Source organism: Vombatus ursinus, unplaced genomic scaffold, assembly GCF_900497805.2.
Source record: "Vombatus ursinus unplaced genomic scaffold, bare-nosed wombat genome assembly UNPS02014832.1, whole genome shotgun sequence".
In the NCBI taxonomy this organism is placed as follows: domain Eukaryota; kingdom Metazoa; phylum Chordata; class Mammalia; order Diprotodontia; family Vombatidae; genus Vombatus; species Vombatus ursinus.
The window spans coordinates 47,400,260-47,418,704 of NW_020954610.1; the positions used below are offsets into that span (position 1 = coordinate 47,400,260).

At 39.4% G+C, this 18,445-nt stretch overlaps 1 protein-coding gene across 4 annotated transcripts in view; it reads left to right on the forward strand.

Moving 5' to 3' along the window:
- Positions 1-12,835, forward strand: part of SNX29 (sorting nexin 29) — a 636,216-nt gene extending 623,381 nt beyond the window's left edge. For all 4 annotated transcript variants that reach the window (XM_027839088.1, XM_027839089.1, XM_027839091.1 and 1 more), the window contains one exon: positions 11,544-12,835. In XM_027839088.1, coding sequence (XP_027694889.1) covers positions 11,544-11,673 — 130 coding nt within the window. In that variant the 3' untranslated portion in view covers positions 11,674-12,835. The remainder of the gene's footprint in view (positions 1-11,543) is intronic.
- The last annotated feature ends 5,610 nt before the right edge of the window (positions 12,836-18,445 follow it).

Consider the following 18,445-nt stretch of genomic DNA (forward strand, 5'->3'; position numbering starts at 1 on the left):
GAAATTTTGTCAAATATTTAGCTGGAATCTAAGTATGCCCTGTCTATATTTGTCACACACGGCGTAAAAATTAGTCTCAATGACAGGCATAGCCCATTTTCCAAGGTGTGTCAAAGACTCCCTCTACCTGCTCTTTCAGTGCTTAGTGGTGTTATATTTTAGACTCTGATGACTTGCTTTAGATGCTACTTGGTGATTTCTCTTGGGTTTCTACTTTCTACTAAACACTTTTATTTTACTGTTACCATTCCAAAGAGTGTTCTCATTGGAAGAAAAAACAGAAGCAAAATAAGGGTTGAGAAATTGTCCTATTCCCGTCTATCATCGTCATAACAATCATCCCTTTTGCGATCTTTCTTCTGCCCCCACATAGCTAATTTTCTCCTTCTGACACTTAGCACTAGACTCAGCTCGTTCTTGGTTTTAGCGCTCTTGATATGTTCTTACAGGACCTTGTCTTCCGTGTTCTATGCACATTCATTCTGACTTTGTTGAGAAATTACTTGTGTATCCACATGGATCACTTCAAACAGTTCCCCTTTTTTCTCCCTGTGGGAATCATTTCTCGCTTGTGTTTTCAGAGTTTAATTCACAGGAGCTTCCTATCCCTGGGCTGCCCTCCCCTTCACAGTATTTTGAATCCCACTTCTCTTTTCTCTGAACTATTTGAAATGTGCTTACCCAAAAATCCTGTGTGCATACTCAGCTATGCATAGCTTTCTTCTCTTCTACCATGAACTCTATGATTAAGTTATCCTATGCCTCTAAAGATTTCTTCATTTGTAGTCAGAATCAGGTCTAGAATAAAAGTTCCCCTTGTCATTTCCCCCACCTTCTGAAGGATGAACTTATTCATTCCTTTTGCTTTTTCTCTCATCCTTGTTGTTATTCAGTCTTTCAGTCATGTCTTACTCTTCATGACCTCATTTGGTGTTTTCTTGGCAAAGATACTGGAATGGTATGCCATTTTCTTCTCCAGTTCATTTTACAGGTGAGGAAACTGAGGCAAACAAGGTTAAGTGACTTGCTCAGGTTCACACAGCTTGTAAGTGTCTAAGGTCAGATTTGAACTCAGGAAGATGAGTCTTCCTGATACCAGTCTCAGCACTCCATCCACTGTGCCACCTAGCTGCCCCTTCACTCATCCTTACGTTCCTAAAAGTTTTAATTTCCTCTTCTGTGTTAGAAGACAATTCTCAAAACCAGTAGTATAAAAATTAATATATTGAGATCCAGGAAGTGTTTTGCATGTCCAGAGCAAGCATCTTAGTACATTCAGAAAAACACGTATTCACATTAGACATGTACAGATATGTTTATAAAACATTACATACCATTTTATAAAATTTGTATGCAGGGGTTGGACGTAGGCAAAATTGATGAAGTACAATAACTGTGTCTTGTAATCTCCTCCATCCTGTCATCTATGTCTCTTCTTTCTTGTTTTTTTTTCCCCCTTCCCAAGAACACATCACTTTCATAATGCCCCTTGGTTGTGCTGGCAAAGGTACTCTTTACTTGATTTTTCCCTTCTACTTTGCTCTACCTCCATAAAATACCTCTCAGGCCCTGCTCTCTGATAGAACTAATCTCATAAGTTAACTGTGATTAGATTAATTAATGGCTGGTAATTGTTCAATGTGTTATCCCTTCCAGAATCTAACTGTATTTTAGCAGGAGCTCTCACCCAAATGTGTGTGAAATTAGGAAATAATAGCAACGTGGCAGGGCCATTGAGGGGGTGGGGAGAATTTTTGGAACCTTTTGATACCAAAATCACACCAAGTAAATTCTACCTATTTCACTATGTATCTAGCCATTGTTGTCTGTATGTAGAATTGTGTGGCACTAAACACCCAAGCACCCGGGCATTTCCCTAGACTTACTAGGCTAATGCTGTTTTTGAAGAGTAGGTACTTTCTCTTTTTATGTATGTGTACACAGGCTGTATCCAGGACAACTCTGCTCATGCCATACTGATGAGCTTAGCAAAGGAAGAGTGTGTGTTTCTTATCTTCTGAACTACATCATAAAATATTCTGGTCATCACTGTTTTCTGTGAAAACCAAACAGTGTTTCATCAGGATGCCTCTGAGATTTGGCGATGCTCTAGCTACCTACCTCTGGCTCTGTTTTTGTTCAGTAGAAAACTTCTCTGCCTATGTACTAGCAACTTCTTCTTCCCCGAAGTCACTGTTGTTTCATGAATGCTGCTGGGGATGATGGGAGGGGGGACTGGAGAGGAGGAGCAGAGCAGTCTATGGAAAATAGCTACCTTGCTGTCAAAGAACACTTGCATCTGGGAGTTGGAAGATCAAAAATTGAGTCCAAACTCAGTCACTGTATGTCAGCTATGTAATATTGGACAAGATATATAGACTCTCTGAGCCTCATTTTCTTTATCTACAAAATGGGGCTAAGAATTTTGCCATCATCAGCTTCATAAGACTGTTGAGAGGATCAAATGAGACAATGTAAGTAAAGTACTTTGTAATTACAAAGCATTCAGTCAACATAAATTATGTTATTTGACTGTAGATTTTAGAAGAATGGCGCTTAGGTATGACTAAAGTTGTTGAAATTAGAGAAAATAAATCCTAGAGAATTGGATTTTGAACTTAGGACTACCCTGCCATAAATACAACAAGTATTTTATCTTAGACTGAAATTCTATTTTCTCAAGTTGTTAAGGAAACATATTTTCCTTGTCTCAGAGACGTGGGTACTATAGGTATGGGATGTGGTCCATGTCAGATAAAAGATGTGTTGGTTGGCTTCATTAAACAGAAGTGTTCAGTTGGTGGGAGAACATTAGGTGGGGGACTGTGGAATAAAAACAAAATGCAACAATAACAAATGTTTTCAGGTTTATCCTTTAAGTACCTCTGCTGGTTCTCTCTCCTTCCATCCTTTTTTCCTGTGTAATTTGTCTACCATTTGTCCTTTCATGTATCTAAACTAAATCACTCAGTTTAGGATACAGCACATTCACTTTAATTTTTATTTTTTTGTAAATAGTATTTTTTCCAATTACATGTAAAAATAATTTTCAGCATTCATTTTTATAAGATTTTGAATTCCAGATTTTTCTCCCTCCCTTCCTCCCTAAGATGGCAAGCAGTCTGATATAGTGATATGTAACATGTGCAATCATGTCAAACCTATTTCCATATTAGTCACATGAAAAAAGAAACAAAGCAGAAGGGAAAAACCATGAAAAAAAGGTGAAAATAGTATGCTTTAATCTTATTCAGACTCCATAGTTCTTTCTCTGCATGTGGATAGCACTTTCCATCATGCGTCTTTTGGAATTGTCTTGGATCGTTGTATTGCTGAGAAGAACAGCACATTCATTTTAAGGTACTCAGCATTTGTTGAAAAAATCCATGAATGATTTCCTTTGGACAAGGGGTTTTAACCTTTTTGTGTGACATACACCCTTTAAGCAGTCTAGTGAAGCCTCTGAACTTCTCAGAATAGCTTTTTTTTAAAACCTCATAGTTGAAGGAAATAGTAAATTTCAATTACAGGTTAGTGATAATAAAGATTGTTGGGGGTTTTTTTAACCATCCAATTTCATGGAGCTCCTATCTTTCCAGGGTCCCCTTGGGGATCTGTGGACCCTAGGTTAAGAACGCCTGCTTTAGGCACTAAGATTAATGAGAAAGATAAAAAGATTTTATATTAGGTTAAAGCCAGATTGTGGAAGACCTTAAATAAAGTGCTAAGGAGTTCACATTTTATTCAAATCTTCTTCATGATGGAATTACCATAGATATTCTACATAATTACTAATTTGCAAAGAATCTGAGTACACTTAAGACTAAAATAGACTAAACATCATTTAATTTCCCTTCAGTGATTCAGAAGCCACCTAAAGATCTTTGCCATGGTTCATGGTCATCATCATTATGAATATCAATTATCATTTTATTGGTGGAATGCCAGTAAATAGATTGCCAAATTGCAGAAAGTTTATTAGAGCTGTGTCTTTTTTTAGCAGCAACACAAGAAACAAGAATAATGACTCCCATCCTGGATCTAATATGAGCCCTGTTTGTTGTCAACACTGAGCTCCCTTATTAGACAGCAGGATTTCGAAGCAGGTTATTCTTTCAAATGTCTTTAATAAACTACCGGAACCAGGTTACTAGGCCAATAAAAACTTTACTTGTCACAGAGCTAAACAATCAATATAAAATCTTGGTAAGTCATAGATGGCAAAAATGTCTTAAATTTCTGAACCTCAGAATGCTTATCGAGGCAGATTAGAATGAATCATATGTCAGATTGTTCTAAGTAGGAGGGCCATTAAGGCACTCCAGTATGTCTTTCCTGTTTCCATGTTGCTGTTTTCTTCCCCATTGGCTATTAACCTTTGATGGGTGGCTGCAGAATATTGCTCTATTCCCTCTGTGTGTATTTATGAATGACCCAAGAACTCCAAAATGGTACTAAAGATAAATATTACCAAAGACAACAGCCCTTTGTGGAATAAAACTTTCTTTTAAAAACCATTGTAGAAACTATTAAAAAGATTACTGGTTAGCTTGGGGAGTGGGCATTACTAGGGTCACATGAAAAACAGCATCAAAAGCTCTGAGCAGAACACTCAACTCAGTTGTTTTTTGTTTTGTTTTGTTTTGTTTTGACTTTTGTGGCCAGCCCCAAAACACACTCATATAATGACCAGCTGTGAACAGGCCTCCTGCCCAAATCCTGTGTTGTTTGGCCAGCCCCACTCTCTCTGGCATTTGGTTCTAGGAAAAACAATATAGGATATCAGGTTTTAGAGCTTGAAGGGAGCTTAGAAATCGTCATCTAGTCCCATCATTTTGTATATGAGGAAACTGAGGCTCAGAGAGAGATGGCAACTTGCCCAAATTCACATAAGTAGTATCTAATAGACCTGGGATAGAGGCAAGTTAAATCTCTAGGTAATCCCCAACCAGAGTCATGAGTTTCAACCTGCCAGTCAAAATGGAGATTTCTATTGGTGAGGAAAAGGAGCTGAATCCAAACAGACAAAAATAAGCCTTCCTTTATAGGGAGCCCCTGAGTATTTCAACTCTCGTGAATTATCATTAAGGGTCACAAAGCTATAGCCATGATAGCACCTACAGGGTGCACATCTGGACTCTAATTTTTCATAGGACAGGATATATCAAAGATGCTGTACCCTTGTGCCCAAGGAGCCATGGAATCACAGTGCTTCTCTCTCTCCTCTTGAGCGGCCACCACCCGAATTCACACCCTCCTCACCTCTTCTCTGGACTATTGCAGCAGCTTCCTGATTGGTCTCTGCCACCAACCTCTCTCCTCTCCAGTTCTTCTTCCCCATAGCTGTCAAATTGATATCCCTAAAGCAAAGATATCAAACTGGCAGCAGCAGCATGCAGAACACCTAAGTGCAGCTGGAACCAGATTAAAATGAATAAAAAACAAAGTAAATAAAAAGACAATATAGATAATCCTAATTTGTGGTTTTCTAGGTCAGTTTGCCATTGGCAAGGATCTGCTTCTACTTGGATGGGACACCAATGCTCTAAAGCACAGGTCTGACCGTAGCCATCATGCCCTAGCTCATACAGCTCCTGTGGCTCTAGCTAGAATAAAATACAAATTCTTCTGGTTGGTATTTAAAGCCCTTCACCATCTGGCTGCAGCCAGCCTACCTTTCCAGCAGATTACACTTCACTACTCTTCACACACCCTAGACTACAGCCAAACAGGCCACTTGCTGTCCCTCACACATGACATTCAATCTCCATCTCCATCTCCATGTGTTTGTATAGGTTGTCACCCAAACCTGGAACTTATTCTCTCCTCTCCTGCCTTTTGGTATCTATGACTTCTTTCAAAGTTTAACTCAAGTGCTGTCTCTTGGAGGATGCCTTTCTTAATCCTCCAGTTGCTGGGTGGGTACATATTGTTTCCTCCTCCTATTCCCCCAATAGAATATTCTTTGCAGGCAAGAATTATTGCATTTTTGACTATGTATTCCCAGCACCTAGCACACAGTAAACACTTAATACATGTTTGTTGAATGCAAAGCCTTTCCTGATTCCCCTCCCCAACTGCCAGTGCCCTCCCTAACTTCTTTGTATTTGTTTTGTATTTATTCTGCATAGACTTTTGTGAGTACATGGTGTGTTGCCCTAAAACAATATAAGCTCCTTGAGAATAAGGTTCGGTTTCATTTTGTGTGTGTGTGTGCGCGCACATATGTGCACCTGGGCCAAACAATGAATACATTTATAGTATGCTTAATAGTAAGCAATTAATACATTTTTGCTAGTTGATTGATTAATTGAATACCACATTTGCAATCCCAGAGTCTTCCCATTTACTGCTAAGCCCTATATAAGGTCAATTTTTTTCCCCTAAAAAGACTTAATTCAGGATTTCTTTTTGACTTGCACTTGCCAAAATATTTGACTTGTGAGAAGTGTTTACAAACATGTGGAATTGGAAATAGGGAACCTGAGTCAATGTGGAAGCTGTAGGGTTTTGTGTAAGATCATATTCCAATGAAGGAAAATAATGAGTCCACATGATAAACAGTAGCCCTATAAGCTAAGGAAACTGTCTTCTACTGAATGGAAAATTGACTGCCTTTCAAATCCCAATTCATAAGTGAAATGGAAAGCAAACTTCTTTTCTTGAGTAGTAGTCTCACTGTCAGGCAATTCAGATCATTTGGATCAATTTCACACACATGCCAATGACAGGGGGTAAGGACCCAAAGCTTATTAAAAAGAGCAATTACCATCAAGTGCTCTCTGCAGTTGCCACTCAGACAGGCATTGACACTCTGGGACCCTGGTGGTTGCAAGGAGGAGAAAAAGATCAATGAAACTGAATAGGTTTCTTAAATGGATGCAGGGCCGAGTAATGCAAGAATGCTTACAGACTGAACACTGACCCTATAGGAAGAAAAAGTTGATTGCCACAGATTGATTCATTCAACCTGTGGCAAAAGAGGAGAGAAGGACATAGAAGAGTGACATTTGAACAGTCTCCTGAGGAGCACAGATGCCACGGACACTTCCAGAAACTACCTTCCAGACAAGTTTCTGTAAGAAATTCCAAAGAGGCGGGGCAGCTAGGTGGTGCAGGGGATAGAGCACCGGCTCTGGAGTTAGCAGGACCTGAGTTCAAATCCATCCTCAGACATAACACTAGCTCTGTGACTCTGGGTAAGTCACTTAACCCCAACCGCCTTGCAAAAAAAAAATTCCAAAGAAAATGGGAGGCCAAGCACAAGATGTACCCCAAAGAAATAGGAGACATCCCTGCGAATCTCTAACCAATCAATAAACGTTTATTAAGGGCCTACCCTTTGCCAGATGCCATTGTTTAATACTGCAGCTCCAACAGATTCAAGGGTCTAGGAGAAAGCGCAGCAGGTGGCAAACTCTTGACATTCAGGGGATACATCCAGGAGGTTATATTACAAATAAGATTTTTTCACAACCAGTTTTTGGCTCAGAAGATAACAGCCAAAACTAACAAGCCAAGAATTATCCTTACCTGTTAAATGTGGCTGGATTTTGCCTTCTGTCTGGATCCTCTGGAATCTATTTTTTGAGTAGGAACTTGTTTATCAATAGCCTACTATGTACCAGGTGCTTTGCTATGTGCTGGTGATAGAAATACAAAGAGTGAATTCCCTGAGATTTCATCTTAGGGACAATTTTCTTATAGGCAAAACCAACCAAATAACAATATCCTTTGGCAAAGTTTATATTCAACCATCCTGTACCGCCAACTGCTGCTGAAACCTTCTTTTGTGCCATTTCCCAAAACCCTTTCATCATTCCTTCTCATAAAGCACTTGGTATTTTCATGTTATTCTGGTTTCTTCTGTTATGGAAAAAAAAATGATCAGATAGATTCATTCATACTTTAGAATTTGTGACTTAAAGTATTATACATCTCAGTTATTTGCATATTCAGGGAAATCAATGCTTCATATAAAGGAGAGGAAATGGGAAAGGAATCTTGAATTACGAACCTAAAATTTGGCTTCTAGTCTTGGCTGTTTGGTTAACATGTCACCTTAAAAAGTTGTACCGTATCTTATCTTAACTTAGTGTTTTTATTTATAAAATGGGGAATTTGACAACATGATGTTTAAGGTTCTGTGACCCTATGAGTCAGTGGTAGTAGGATCTTCTGGTCTAAATGGAGGGATGTTTGTAGGTGGAGCCTACCAGGTGGGCCTCAAACCACACCACTCCAGGAACCATGTAACTGTGTAATTGAAAGATCAAGTGTGAGCCAGAAAAAACTGGTTTTTAGCTGCATTGCCACTTCCACTGGGGAGTTGCTGAGAAAGGATGGACATTTATTCTGAGACCTTTACATAGCAAGCATACTTAACGCCTGTTTTCCTCTTCCTTCCCATGTCTCCTCGCCACTGAGTGGGAACAATATTGGTTCCAGTTAGAGATTGAGGCCCATTGGAGGTGGATTTGTTGAAACAGAAAACACTTCTTATGGAGATTGTGCTACTATCAATAGCTAATCCCTTTTCATGAAGCCAGGACCATAAAATGCAGAGCTAAAATTTCAATGAAGCCAGTGTTTGGGACTTTACACCATTTGACCTTGCTAATCAGTAGATCTCCTCCAAAGGTACTTGGGCTACCAAGCTGTTTTTAAGAAAGCACTGACCTAAGAAGCCTCAGAAATCAGCTCTGAGAGCCATGGTGCACAATCATGATAAGGAGCTCTTTTTCGGTGACCTGATTTGTATCGACAAAGTGAGCTACAGAATGACAATGTCATTTCTCAGTCTCACTGGTGCATAATAGCAGCACAGCTGTGGCTAACAAGTGTTGTGAGGGATGAGAATTTCATACAGAGGACATACATGCTCTCCTTAAATAAGGAAGAGTTAGTGCCATTTTGGGGCCTTTAGTGAACCTTAGTTAAAAATCAATATCCCTTATTTAAGGCTGTCATTTTAAATGAGGTACCACTCTGCAAAAAAAAAAAAAAAAAACACAACTACCAAACTCCACAGTGCCTCCAGCAAAGCATTTTCTTTACTGCCAACTTTTTAAATGTATAAATGCTGACTTTAGAATGATGTCTTCAACATGTTTCCTTGCTTTTTTCCTACCTTTGGTTTTAGAGGTAGAAGAGGCTGTGATAATTTCAGTGTTTTGAAGCTAATGGTGACTCCAGGCAAACCCCCCCCCCCACCCCTCCCAGATTGAGTTCCCTTTGAAAGCAGCCTCTTAGGAGAAGAGGCCAGTGTCCAGGTTTTATCAACTCTGGTTTGTAGCTGTAGCACAGCCCCGGTGGAAACCAAAAGCCTGGCCACTGAAGTATCCTCCACTCTGATGTGGTCAGAGCCTGGAAGGCAAACTGTTCTCAATAATCAAATGTTAGCACCTCCTAACCCAGACCTAAAAGCTCATCTTTTCCAACCTCTTAATTTCATTGATGGTTAGGCTTGTGAGGGTGGGGACCTAAGGATAGAATCCCCAATCACCTTTCCTTATGTCCAGAGTAAAAGTAATCCTGAACATAGGAAACCCTATGTGATAAGCAGGATTTGAGGGAGGAGATAATTATTGAATTTAAATTCCTTGGATTTCATCTACTAACAGAGATATAATTTCCCTCAGTGCCAGAGAATAGGAATAGACCTTTAGAAAGTTATATCCTGGGTATTAGTACTTACTCCCTTCTGAGGACAATAGGGAGACACATCACGCCCTTCTTCCTCCTCTTCCTCCTCTTCTTCCAGTTCTCTTGCCCCTAAGGTATTCCTTTTGTTGTTGTTCAGGCTTTTCAGTTGTGTCCAATTCTTCATGACCCCATTTGGGGTTTTTTTGGCAAAGATACTGGAGTGGTTTGCCATTTTCTTCTCCAGCTCATTTTACAGATGAGGAAACTGAGGCAAACAGCATTAAGTGACTTTCCCAGGCTCACGTAGCTAGCAAGTGTCTGAGGCCAATTTTGAACTCAGGTCCTCCTGATTCCAAGTCAGGTGCTCTATCCACTATTTCACCTAGATGCCCCTATACTATTGTAAATTGCTGTTTTAGTCCCAGTGTTATTCTACCTTCTGCAATTCCTAATCCTTTCTCTAATGACTCTGTTTCCAAAAACTCCCTACCCTGGGATATTGAGATGCAATAGCACTGTTACTAGGTTTACAGCAGTCATCTTTAGGAAAGGATCCTGACACTTAGGTGAGGTATGCACACCTTAGAGAACAAAGATCAAAGGGTATAATTTTTAAAAAACTAACCTACATTAATTACTTAATAAACATTTATTATGAGCCTTTTATGTACTAAGCATCTGCTTGGTGTAAGGGTTGCAAAAACAAAAATGCTTCAGGGGCTGGGCTAGAACCAGGGCCAATGGTCTGGGGAATTCAGCTCTTGGGCTCACCTGCCCATTAATGAAAGTTGGTAGGTGGTTAGGGTTGGTGTTGGCAAAAATGACAGGTCCCTTACACCACAAGGTTTGTCTGGAAGCTAGAGGTTGTTGCTGTTCTCAGGCCTGGACCCAGGGTCCTGGGCTTCCGGCCTTAGAATGAGAGGAAAAGTGGTCTCAGAATGGCTGCTTCTTCTCCCTCTAAGGCGCCATATTGCTTCAGTGAGGTTGGTTTTTCTGCCAGTCTACAATAATGATTAAAATAAAAGTAATAATAGTAGTAATAATTTAGGCATGTTTCATGATTCACAAAGCATTTTTCCTCACAGTGATCCTGTGGGGTGAGGAGTGCAGGTGTTATTCTCATTTTACACGTGAGGAAACTTAGACTCAGGTTAAACAACTTTTCCCTTGGCACACCATAAGTTTAAGAGAGGAGCTTTGAACCTTGGTCTCATGACCTGAAGGCCAGACCCCTTTCCCACCATACTAAGGACTCCTCACCATAGATAATAACTGTTCTTCTGAAAAGTGTGTAAATTAGATTTTTTTTAGAGATCACAGCACATTTAATTCTTTTTTTGTAAAGACTATAATAATTTTGAGATGTGAAAAATTTTTTGTGAATGTGAAAAGTCTATTTTATCTGTTTATAAAGTTGGATGTATTTTTTTGAAGTAAGACTCCATTTGTACTGGGCTTGTTTTACAAATAAAATAACATTTTTCAAATGCCTTGAATGTGCTTTAGATAAAGGTTATGGTGCAGTTGGGCTGGTAAGTAGAGAAACAATATGGCAGAGTGGGATTAGACTTAGCTTCAGAGGAGACTTGAATCTACTTCTAGTCCACTCTTCTAGCTGTGCGACCATGGATGGGCAAGGCACCTCACCTGTCTGAGGATGTCTCTTCATCTGTGAAATGGGAACCACACACGCTTACATTGCGTAGTTCACAGGGTTTTTGTGAGGAAATTGTTTTTGAAAATCTTTAAAGAACTATCCAGATGTGAGTTATTGTCATTGTCTTGGTATCTGGTTTTAAGCTGTAACATTTCCACACCAGGCAATCAGAATCCATGCAGATCTGGAATGAATGACTAATTCTCTGTATATACACACCCATTCTCTTTCTGTCTTGCAGTGACATTACGCCTCCTGGAGAACCAGTAAGCAAAAACAGTCGGACCAGAGTGGCATCCCGCTTCCCCAAGTTATCCCGGAACCATCCAAGGGAGCCTCGCAATGTGGAACCGCAGAGTGGGGACCTCTGATCCTTTTGCAAGCTCCCAGATGCTGGTGCTCTGTACTTTTCAAACTGGCCCAGTGCTTCTGACCTGTCTGAGGCAGCTGGCTCCTTAGCCTCAGAGGAAAAATCAGTCATGCTACATTAACCCTGGAAAAAGGACACCATCCACACCATGGTTTCTCACTCTGATTAAACAGGTCACCCAGAAGGCAGCATGTGCTCATTGTCCTAAAGAAAAAGGCTCCTCACCTGGAAATGCAGTAGCATGGTAACTGATTTCCCCTTGGCCGCTGCCTTTTTGCATTCAAATTTTCCTAACTGTGTCTTAAGGCAGTCTAAGATTCACTGCCCTTGGCCTCTTACAGGAGACACCTGATGCAGCTGGTGGGAGTTGCAAGGGGCACCAGGTCAAGAGACCAGATGCCTTTGTTTTTGAGGTGCACAACAGAGATTTTTCTCTTTTTCAGAAAGCTATGATTGAAAACAACCTCTGACTTTTTCCTTTGAGGGAGGAAATAGGATGACTGTTATTTTGTTTTTTCTATGTAACTGTCTGCTACTATCCATGGACTCCTCACTATCATTTGGGGGCTCTCTATATATGTTTAAAATACAGCAAGCAGTATAGTACAAGTGACCTAAATAGCTATTTCCAAGTTTCTCTTTCCTAATGGCTTGTTCCCTATGACTCCTTTGGGGAAGAGCCTGATAAGTCCAAGATTTTGTTGGCTTTTTATTTTTAAAGCAGCTCTTTTGTTTTTGCCACAGGAGTGGAGACAGCCCTAAATACACATCTTTTCCTAAATAAAACTGAACAATTTAATAAGAAAGTTAATACCAAGGTAATCCAATCTTGAATGGAATTCTGAGCCTTTTGTTAGGTCCCGTGACAGGTTGTCAACTTGGCTGTTACAGAAATCCTCTTTATTAAAACTGGAGGCTGTTTGGGCATTTTTTTGTCATTCAACATATGAAATGGGTTAGAAGTGGCAAAAAGACCTACTAGTCATTACCTTTGTAGAAAAAGAATGTCTTGTGCCTTAGGGTAACTAAAGAGGCTGAAAACTCAGTTAGGGGTTGAGTTCCTGGGCTTCCTTGCAGTGCTGAGCATCTCACTGGCTATTTAGGATGAGTTCTGAACTAAATATTTTTGGCTGTCATTATTCACCCTTCTCCCCCCCCCCCCCCCCAAAAAAAAATCATGGTTTTTTCCTCTTTTCCTTAATGTGGATGTTTACAGTAGATTTTCTGCTGCCATATTTTCATTTGGAGAGCCTCCTTGTTTTCCCATCATTGGAACATTCAGTTTAGATATCAGATTAGGGAGAAGGGGGCATTAACTCCAAAGTGATATCACCTACCTGGAATTTGGGAAGAAAGATAAGAATGTCATATGACCTCAACAGTTAGGAAAAAGGACCAAAAACATGTAAATGTAACTCCATCAACCAAACATAATGTTTGTATCATGGTGCTCTGTACTTAAGTGAGACAGCCTCGTAATGCTGTGAGTGAAGGTGATACTAGAGTGCACAAAGAATAAGTCAGTACATCCTAACAAAATCATGAAATGATCCTTCCACTGCCCTCCATACCCACTGAGATCAGTTTTAAGCTGGAAGTTTCAGAAATTAGAGATGACCCAGGAGAACACAATGGGCTGGAAAGTAGATTGTATGAAGAAAGGTGAATGGGTTTGGGGTTCTAAGATAGAAAATACCAACAGGAAGTATAATAATAATCACATAAAATATGGGGATGGTAATTATTAATTATTAGCTTGGCACTCAAGGTGTAGCCAGTTTGAACTGTAGTCAATCAGTCAGTAAACTTTTATTAAACATCTAGTATGTGCCAGGAGGCAAGATTTAGGAGAAACCTCCACCTGTTTAAAAAGGCTCTTCCTTTGTGCCACTACTAGGTATTTCTCAGTGGGCATATTGGGCCTCTTTCCTCCATAACTAAAAAAATAGTCATTTGGGATAGTTTTATTGTTGCCCTGGATGGAGGCATAGACTAATTAGCAATTATAGGAACCTTCCATTCAAGTGATTCACATAGGGATGAATTAAAGTATAGAGAAGAAATTAAAGTTGAAATTTAATTAATAAATCAAAAAACCAGAACCTGTGAAGAACATACAATAAGGAAGGAGGGGAGTGGGGGGAGGGAAGGAGAGAGAGCAAGAACCCGAACCTATCCTTGAAACAAAATATTGTCTCAATTCCCCAGCGTCTTATCTTCCCCGACAGTATCCGTAGCACATCATAGCCGAACAGGTCCAGGGGCCCCTGATCAGGAATGACAGGAGTCTCTGAATAGCCAATCATAGGAATATTTGTCCTTAGTCTCTGTGGAAGGTTACTTTGAACATCTAGCCTTGAATATGTAAGTTAAATAAACAGAGAAAGTTTAAAAGCCAAAGTGACCCTATACCTCTATGCCTTGTTTTTGGTTTACTGTATGTTGATTATGTTGAAGTTTTTCTCTGTTTAAAAAATTGATGGCTTTGTTCAGAAACTCACTTTGAAGTGGTTAAGAATCAACATCTCAGAAAAGTCCAGGTGCCAACAGGAAGGCTGGAATGTCTGTCTCCAGCTCCCATATCTAATATTACCTCTAGTGGCTAAAATACACATAGAAACCCAAATGTAGACTGACAAGCCTTTTTTTTTTCCTTCCTGTTTTTTCATGGAGTGGTTGACTTAAAATTTGCTTACAGTGTGAATCTGTGTTCATCTTCTCCAAACATCTCACCAAAATTCTCCCCCACTAAGAAAATCTGCCCATCATCAAGGAGCACAAGGAGCCAAGACAGTCAAATGCTAAACAGGGAGGGAATTACGCATGTTGCCCATATTTTTAAAACCACTGTTCTTTTTTAGCCTCACTATTCACTGGGTGATATTTTTTCTGCTCTCCCCATATTTAGATTTTTTAAAAATCATTCGCTTGATGACCCAGAGGAAAACATTCCAAACTGCACTTGCTCTACCTGTTTCAAGATCCAACTCCCTGTTTCAAGATCATGTAGAAATCCTGGAATCATCTTTAGTGTACAGATCGTCCTCAGCTAATTTTAGCTCAAAGGCACATGTGACACAAAAATTACAGCAACTACAGACAGCCTTAACTTTAGAATCATGTATAATGCGCTGCAATTATCAATCCACTTAACACTTCAGAATTTTCTCACCCATTCCCTCAAATGAAGTTGGGTGAAGTGTAAGAAAATGGGGCAAATAGGAACAGAATCAATAAATTTCTAAAGCAGCAGAGCTAAAACATAAGTTTATGTACACTGGTCACAGATCATAAGAATGCTAATGGCACTTTAGAAACTAAGGTCATAAGGCTCTATATCCTTCCCTCCCCAAAACACAATCCCAATATTTGAGGCAATACATTCACTCCTCCCCATGTCATCTTTCTCTGATGCTGTGGTCTATGATGTGAGTAGCTATTAATCATGAAAGAAAGAGGAAGGAAGGAAGGAAAAGAAAGGAAGAAAAAGAAAGAAAGACAAAAAGAAGAAAAATGTTTTATGTGAAATCCTGATGGCATATGTAAGGTTCTGAAAAGTGTTGGCGAGTTCTGGAGAAGACATAATTAGTATTCTTTTTACTGTGCCCTGATAGATGGTTATATCTATTCCACTGGACAGGTGGATAAAACTGCTCTGGCAATATTTTAAGTTCTGCCTTGCCAGAATCTGTAGAATATATAATCCAGTTAGATTGTCATCTCTTATAGAATAAACATCTCAGAGAAAGAGGGAGAGAAAATAAATACTTGTTAATTGACAAATAAAATTTTTAAAAAGTTTTTTTAAAAGGAGCATCCCCCGACTTTAGCTCTCCCAGGACCCTCAAAGGCAGCCACTTTTACAGTTCTTTGTTCAAGGACAGTAGGGATGAAGAATTAGTAATTGTTTAAAGGTTGTTATGGGCAGCCTCAGCCAAGCAACAAGTTGGCTTTTTAAGAACAAATTCCCTGTTGAAAAGGATATTGTCTTTGCAATGTAAGTTATAGATATACTAAAAAGAGATAGTTAAGGGCATTTCCTTGGCTCTGTCTACCTTGGGCTCAATAGAGAGACTATAGACCAGGGGTGGGGAACCCGCAGACTCGAGGCCACATGTGGCCCTCTAGGTTCTCACATCTGGCTGTTTGACTGAATCCAAACTTCACAGAACAAATCCCCTTAATAAAAGGATTTGTTCTGAAAAACTTGGGCTCAGTCAGAAGGCTACACCCAAGGACCTAGAAGGCCACATACCCCTGCTGTGGACCCTTCAAGGTTGGCTCTCTAAGCACATTAATCTTTTAATTCAAAGGAATTCAAGACTTTATGGAAAAAATGTCAGTACTGTACTGAATAGCATATTTTATTCATTCTCAATAAGGAAACTCTGATTTATGGGTTGTCTGATTTAGTAAAAGCAGTCCAGGGTGTGATTAGGGTCAATTATTGTCAGTCTTAGTGGGTTTTCACTTACTTGAACAAGCTACAGCACAGCATAACTGAACCTATGTAGCTGAAATTACCAATACAATTATCATCAATACTAGTAGGCATTCTTGGCCACAATTTCTAAGAATATCATCTATGGGGAGATCATTCTCGTTGTCATTGCCAGGCACATGTTCTCTGCATCAATATAAAGCAAGTCTCCTATTTAGGGAAACACACAAATACATACACACACACATAATAGCACCAACTTTGTCCACAATAAGATAATAAACTGGTAAAGAAGGCTTGACTTGACAAAACTATTAAGTTTCATGTTGTTAGATGGGTTGATGATAACTAGGCTGGTCAAATTTAGGTTTTTATTTACAAAAAAGATTGCCAGAATGTGTTGTAAACAAATGATACCGTCTTCTACGATCTAATGCAAGGCATAAATCATGGAGAGGGAATTAATATTGGCAAGTATTTGGAGGCAAGGCACAATTATAGGAAGCTTGGCCTAATTCCATAGACTGCAACTTTATTAAAATGAGTTCTTATCCTTGGCCAATTGCAGCATGAGAGCAAATTTTACTGGAAATTTTTTAGTCGTGCGTGCGTGCGTGTGTGTGTGTGTGTGTGTGTTGTAAATTAATCCCAATTTGTTTACACAGGTGAAATTTGTAAACAGGCTATTATTATGATTCAGAAGGAGCCATAGTTAGTTACCAGGCCTTGAGGCAAGAGTGAGTACTGTGGACACTGATGAATATTCACTGACAAAACTGAATGAAACAAAAATGCCTTCTTGAAAAGTCCCATTTCTTTATACAGAAGGCCATGTACAAAGCAAAATGGAGACCTGGGGTTATTCAGATTAATTAGTTTGATTCTCCTCCTGCTTAAATAGGATTGATCTATCCAGAGAGACCTGAGAATTCAATTGTGTTACCTGTGAAGTGTCAAAGGGGTGGGGGATAGGGGCAGTCTTTAGCCTTGCTAGCACTGAATTCTGTCATAGTCTTCAAGGTAGTGGATGAAAGGTAGAGTTGGGCCAGTCCCAGGCTAGTGCCATGTCTCTTTCCACACTCTCAAGCTTTGTGTTGGGACTCAGCCAATATGATTTATTACATTCTCTTCCTTTAACCCCTCCCCCCCACAACTATAGATGGCACACATTTCCGGAGTTATTTAAAGGATAAAAAAATTCTTCATATAAAGCAGCCATACCCTTACTCAGTGTAGTAACAGTCTCCCAGATTCCTTTGCTTTATTTCTCATTGACCAATGAATTTACTCAGCTTTTCAGTCATTATCTTTAGCATATGAATGCATTTCCCTTGCTGTGATCTTTTAAAAAGTTACTGTAAACTTGTAGCTGATAGTAGACGCATGGAGAATGCTCCTATGGGAATGAATTTCAATCCATAGTTGAAACTCCACCCCACCACTCTTGGGCAAATAGTAGGGCCTTTATTCAATAGCAATGATTTTGCCATTTTTCAGGGCAGAGGGTTTTCCTGCCACAATGTCCACTCTTTCCTCACCTGCCATAAGACAAACTATTAATGTCACATAACTTGGCAATTGGCATATCTAGTCAGAAATCTATGGACAACCTGTGAAATTGGGTCTCAATATATGAGCTCTTAGAAAATTGACACAAGCAGTCTTCTGCCAAAGCTTTACTCGAGTCCCACCCACAGAGCACTGAAAGTTGCTTAGCCCCCAGAGCCAAGGGGCTACCTCATGTTTCATTTTGAGTTGCATTCCCTCTTTCCCATTATTCTCTTCTCTGTATTTAGATCTTTCAGCCATCCTCATGGTCTTGTACCTTCAGATCTAGAGATGCTTCCAGGAAAATATGCATTTTCATACTCAACAAAATCTATTGTAATTAACAGTTTTCAAAATATTGTGTATTGTTTCATTAAACGTAACATTAAATGTTTGCTATTTCCAAATTTTGCTCTGTTCTATTTTTGCACAATTGTAGCACTGTATATTTTATCTAACATATCTGTGCCAAAAAGTTCATTTTATGTTTCTATAGCATATGATTTTGATTATATTTCTAAAAGAAAACATCACTTAATTTATCAATAGGAATGAATGTGTAAAGTGTAGAGCTGATGTTTTTTTTTTTAAGAGGAAGGGGGAGGTGGGCTACTAAGTTATATTCTTCTCAATCTTATTTAAATACATATGATTGTAATGTCTTTGGCGGCAGTGCCCATTTATCCCACAATAAGTGCTCTGTTATAGACAAATGTCAGTCTTTGACATCTTTAAATTCTGACATATGGGCTTATTTTGGAACAATGCCAAAAATGGAAGTTCT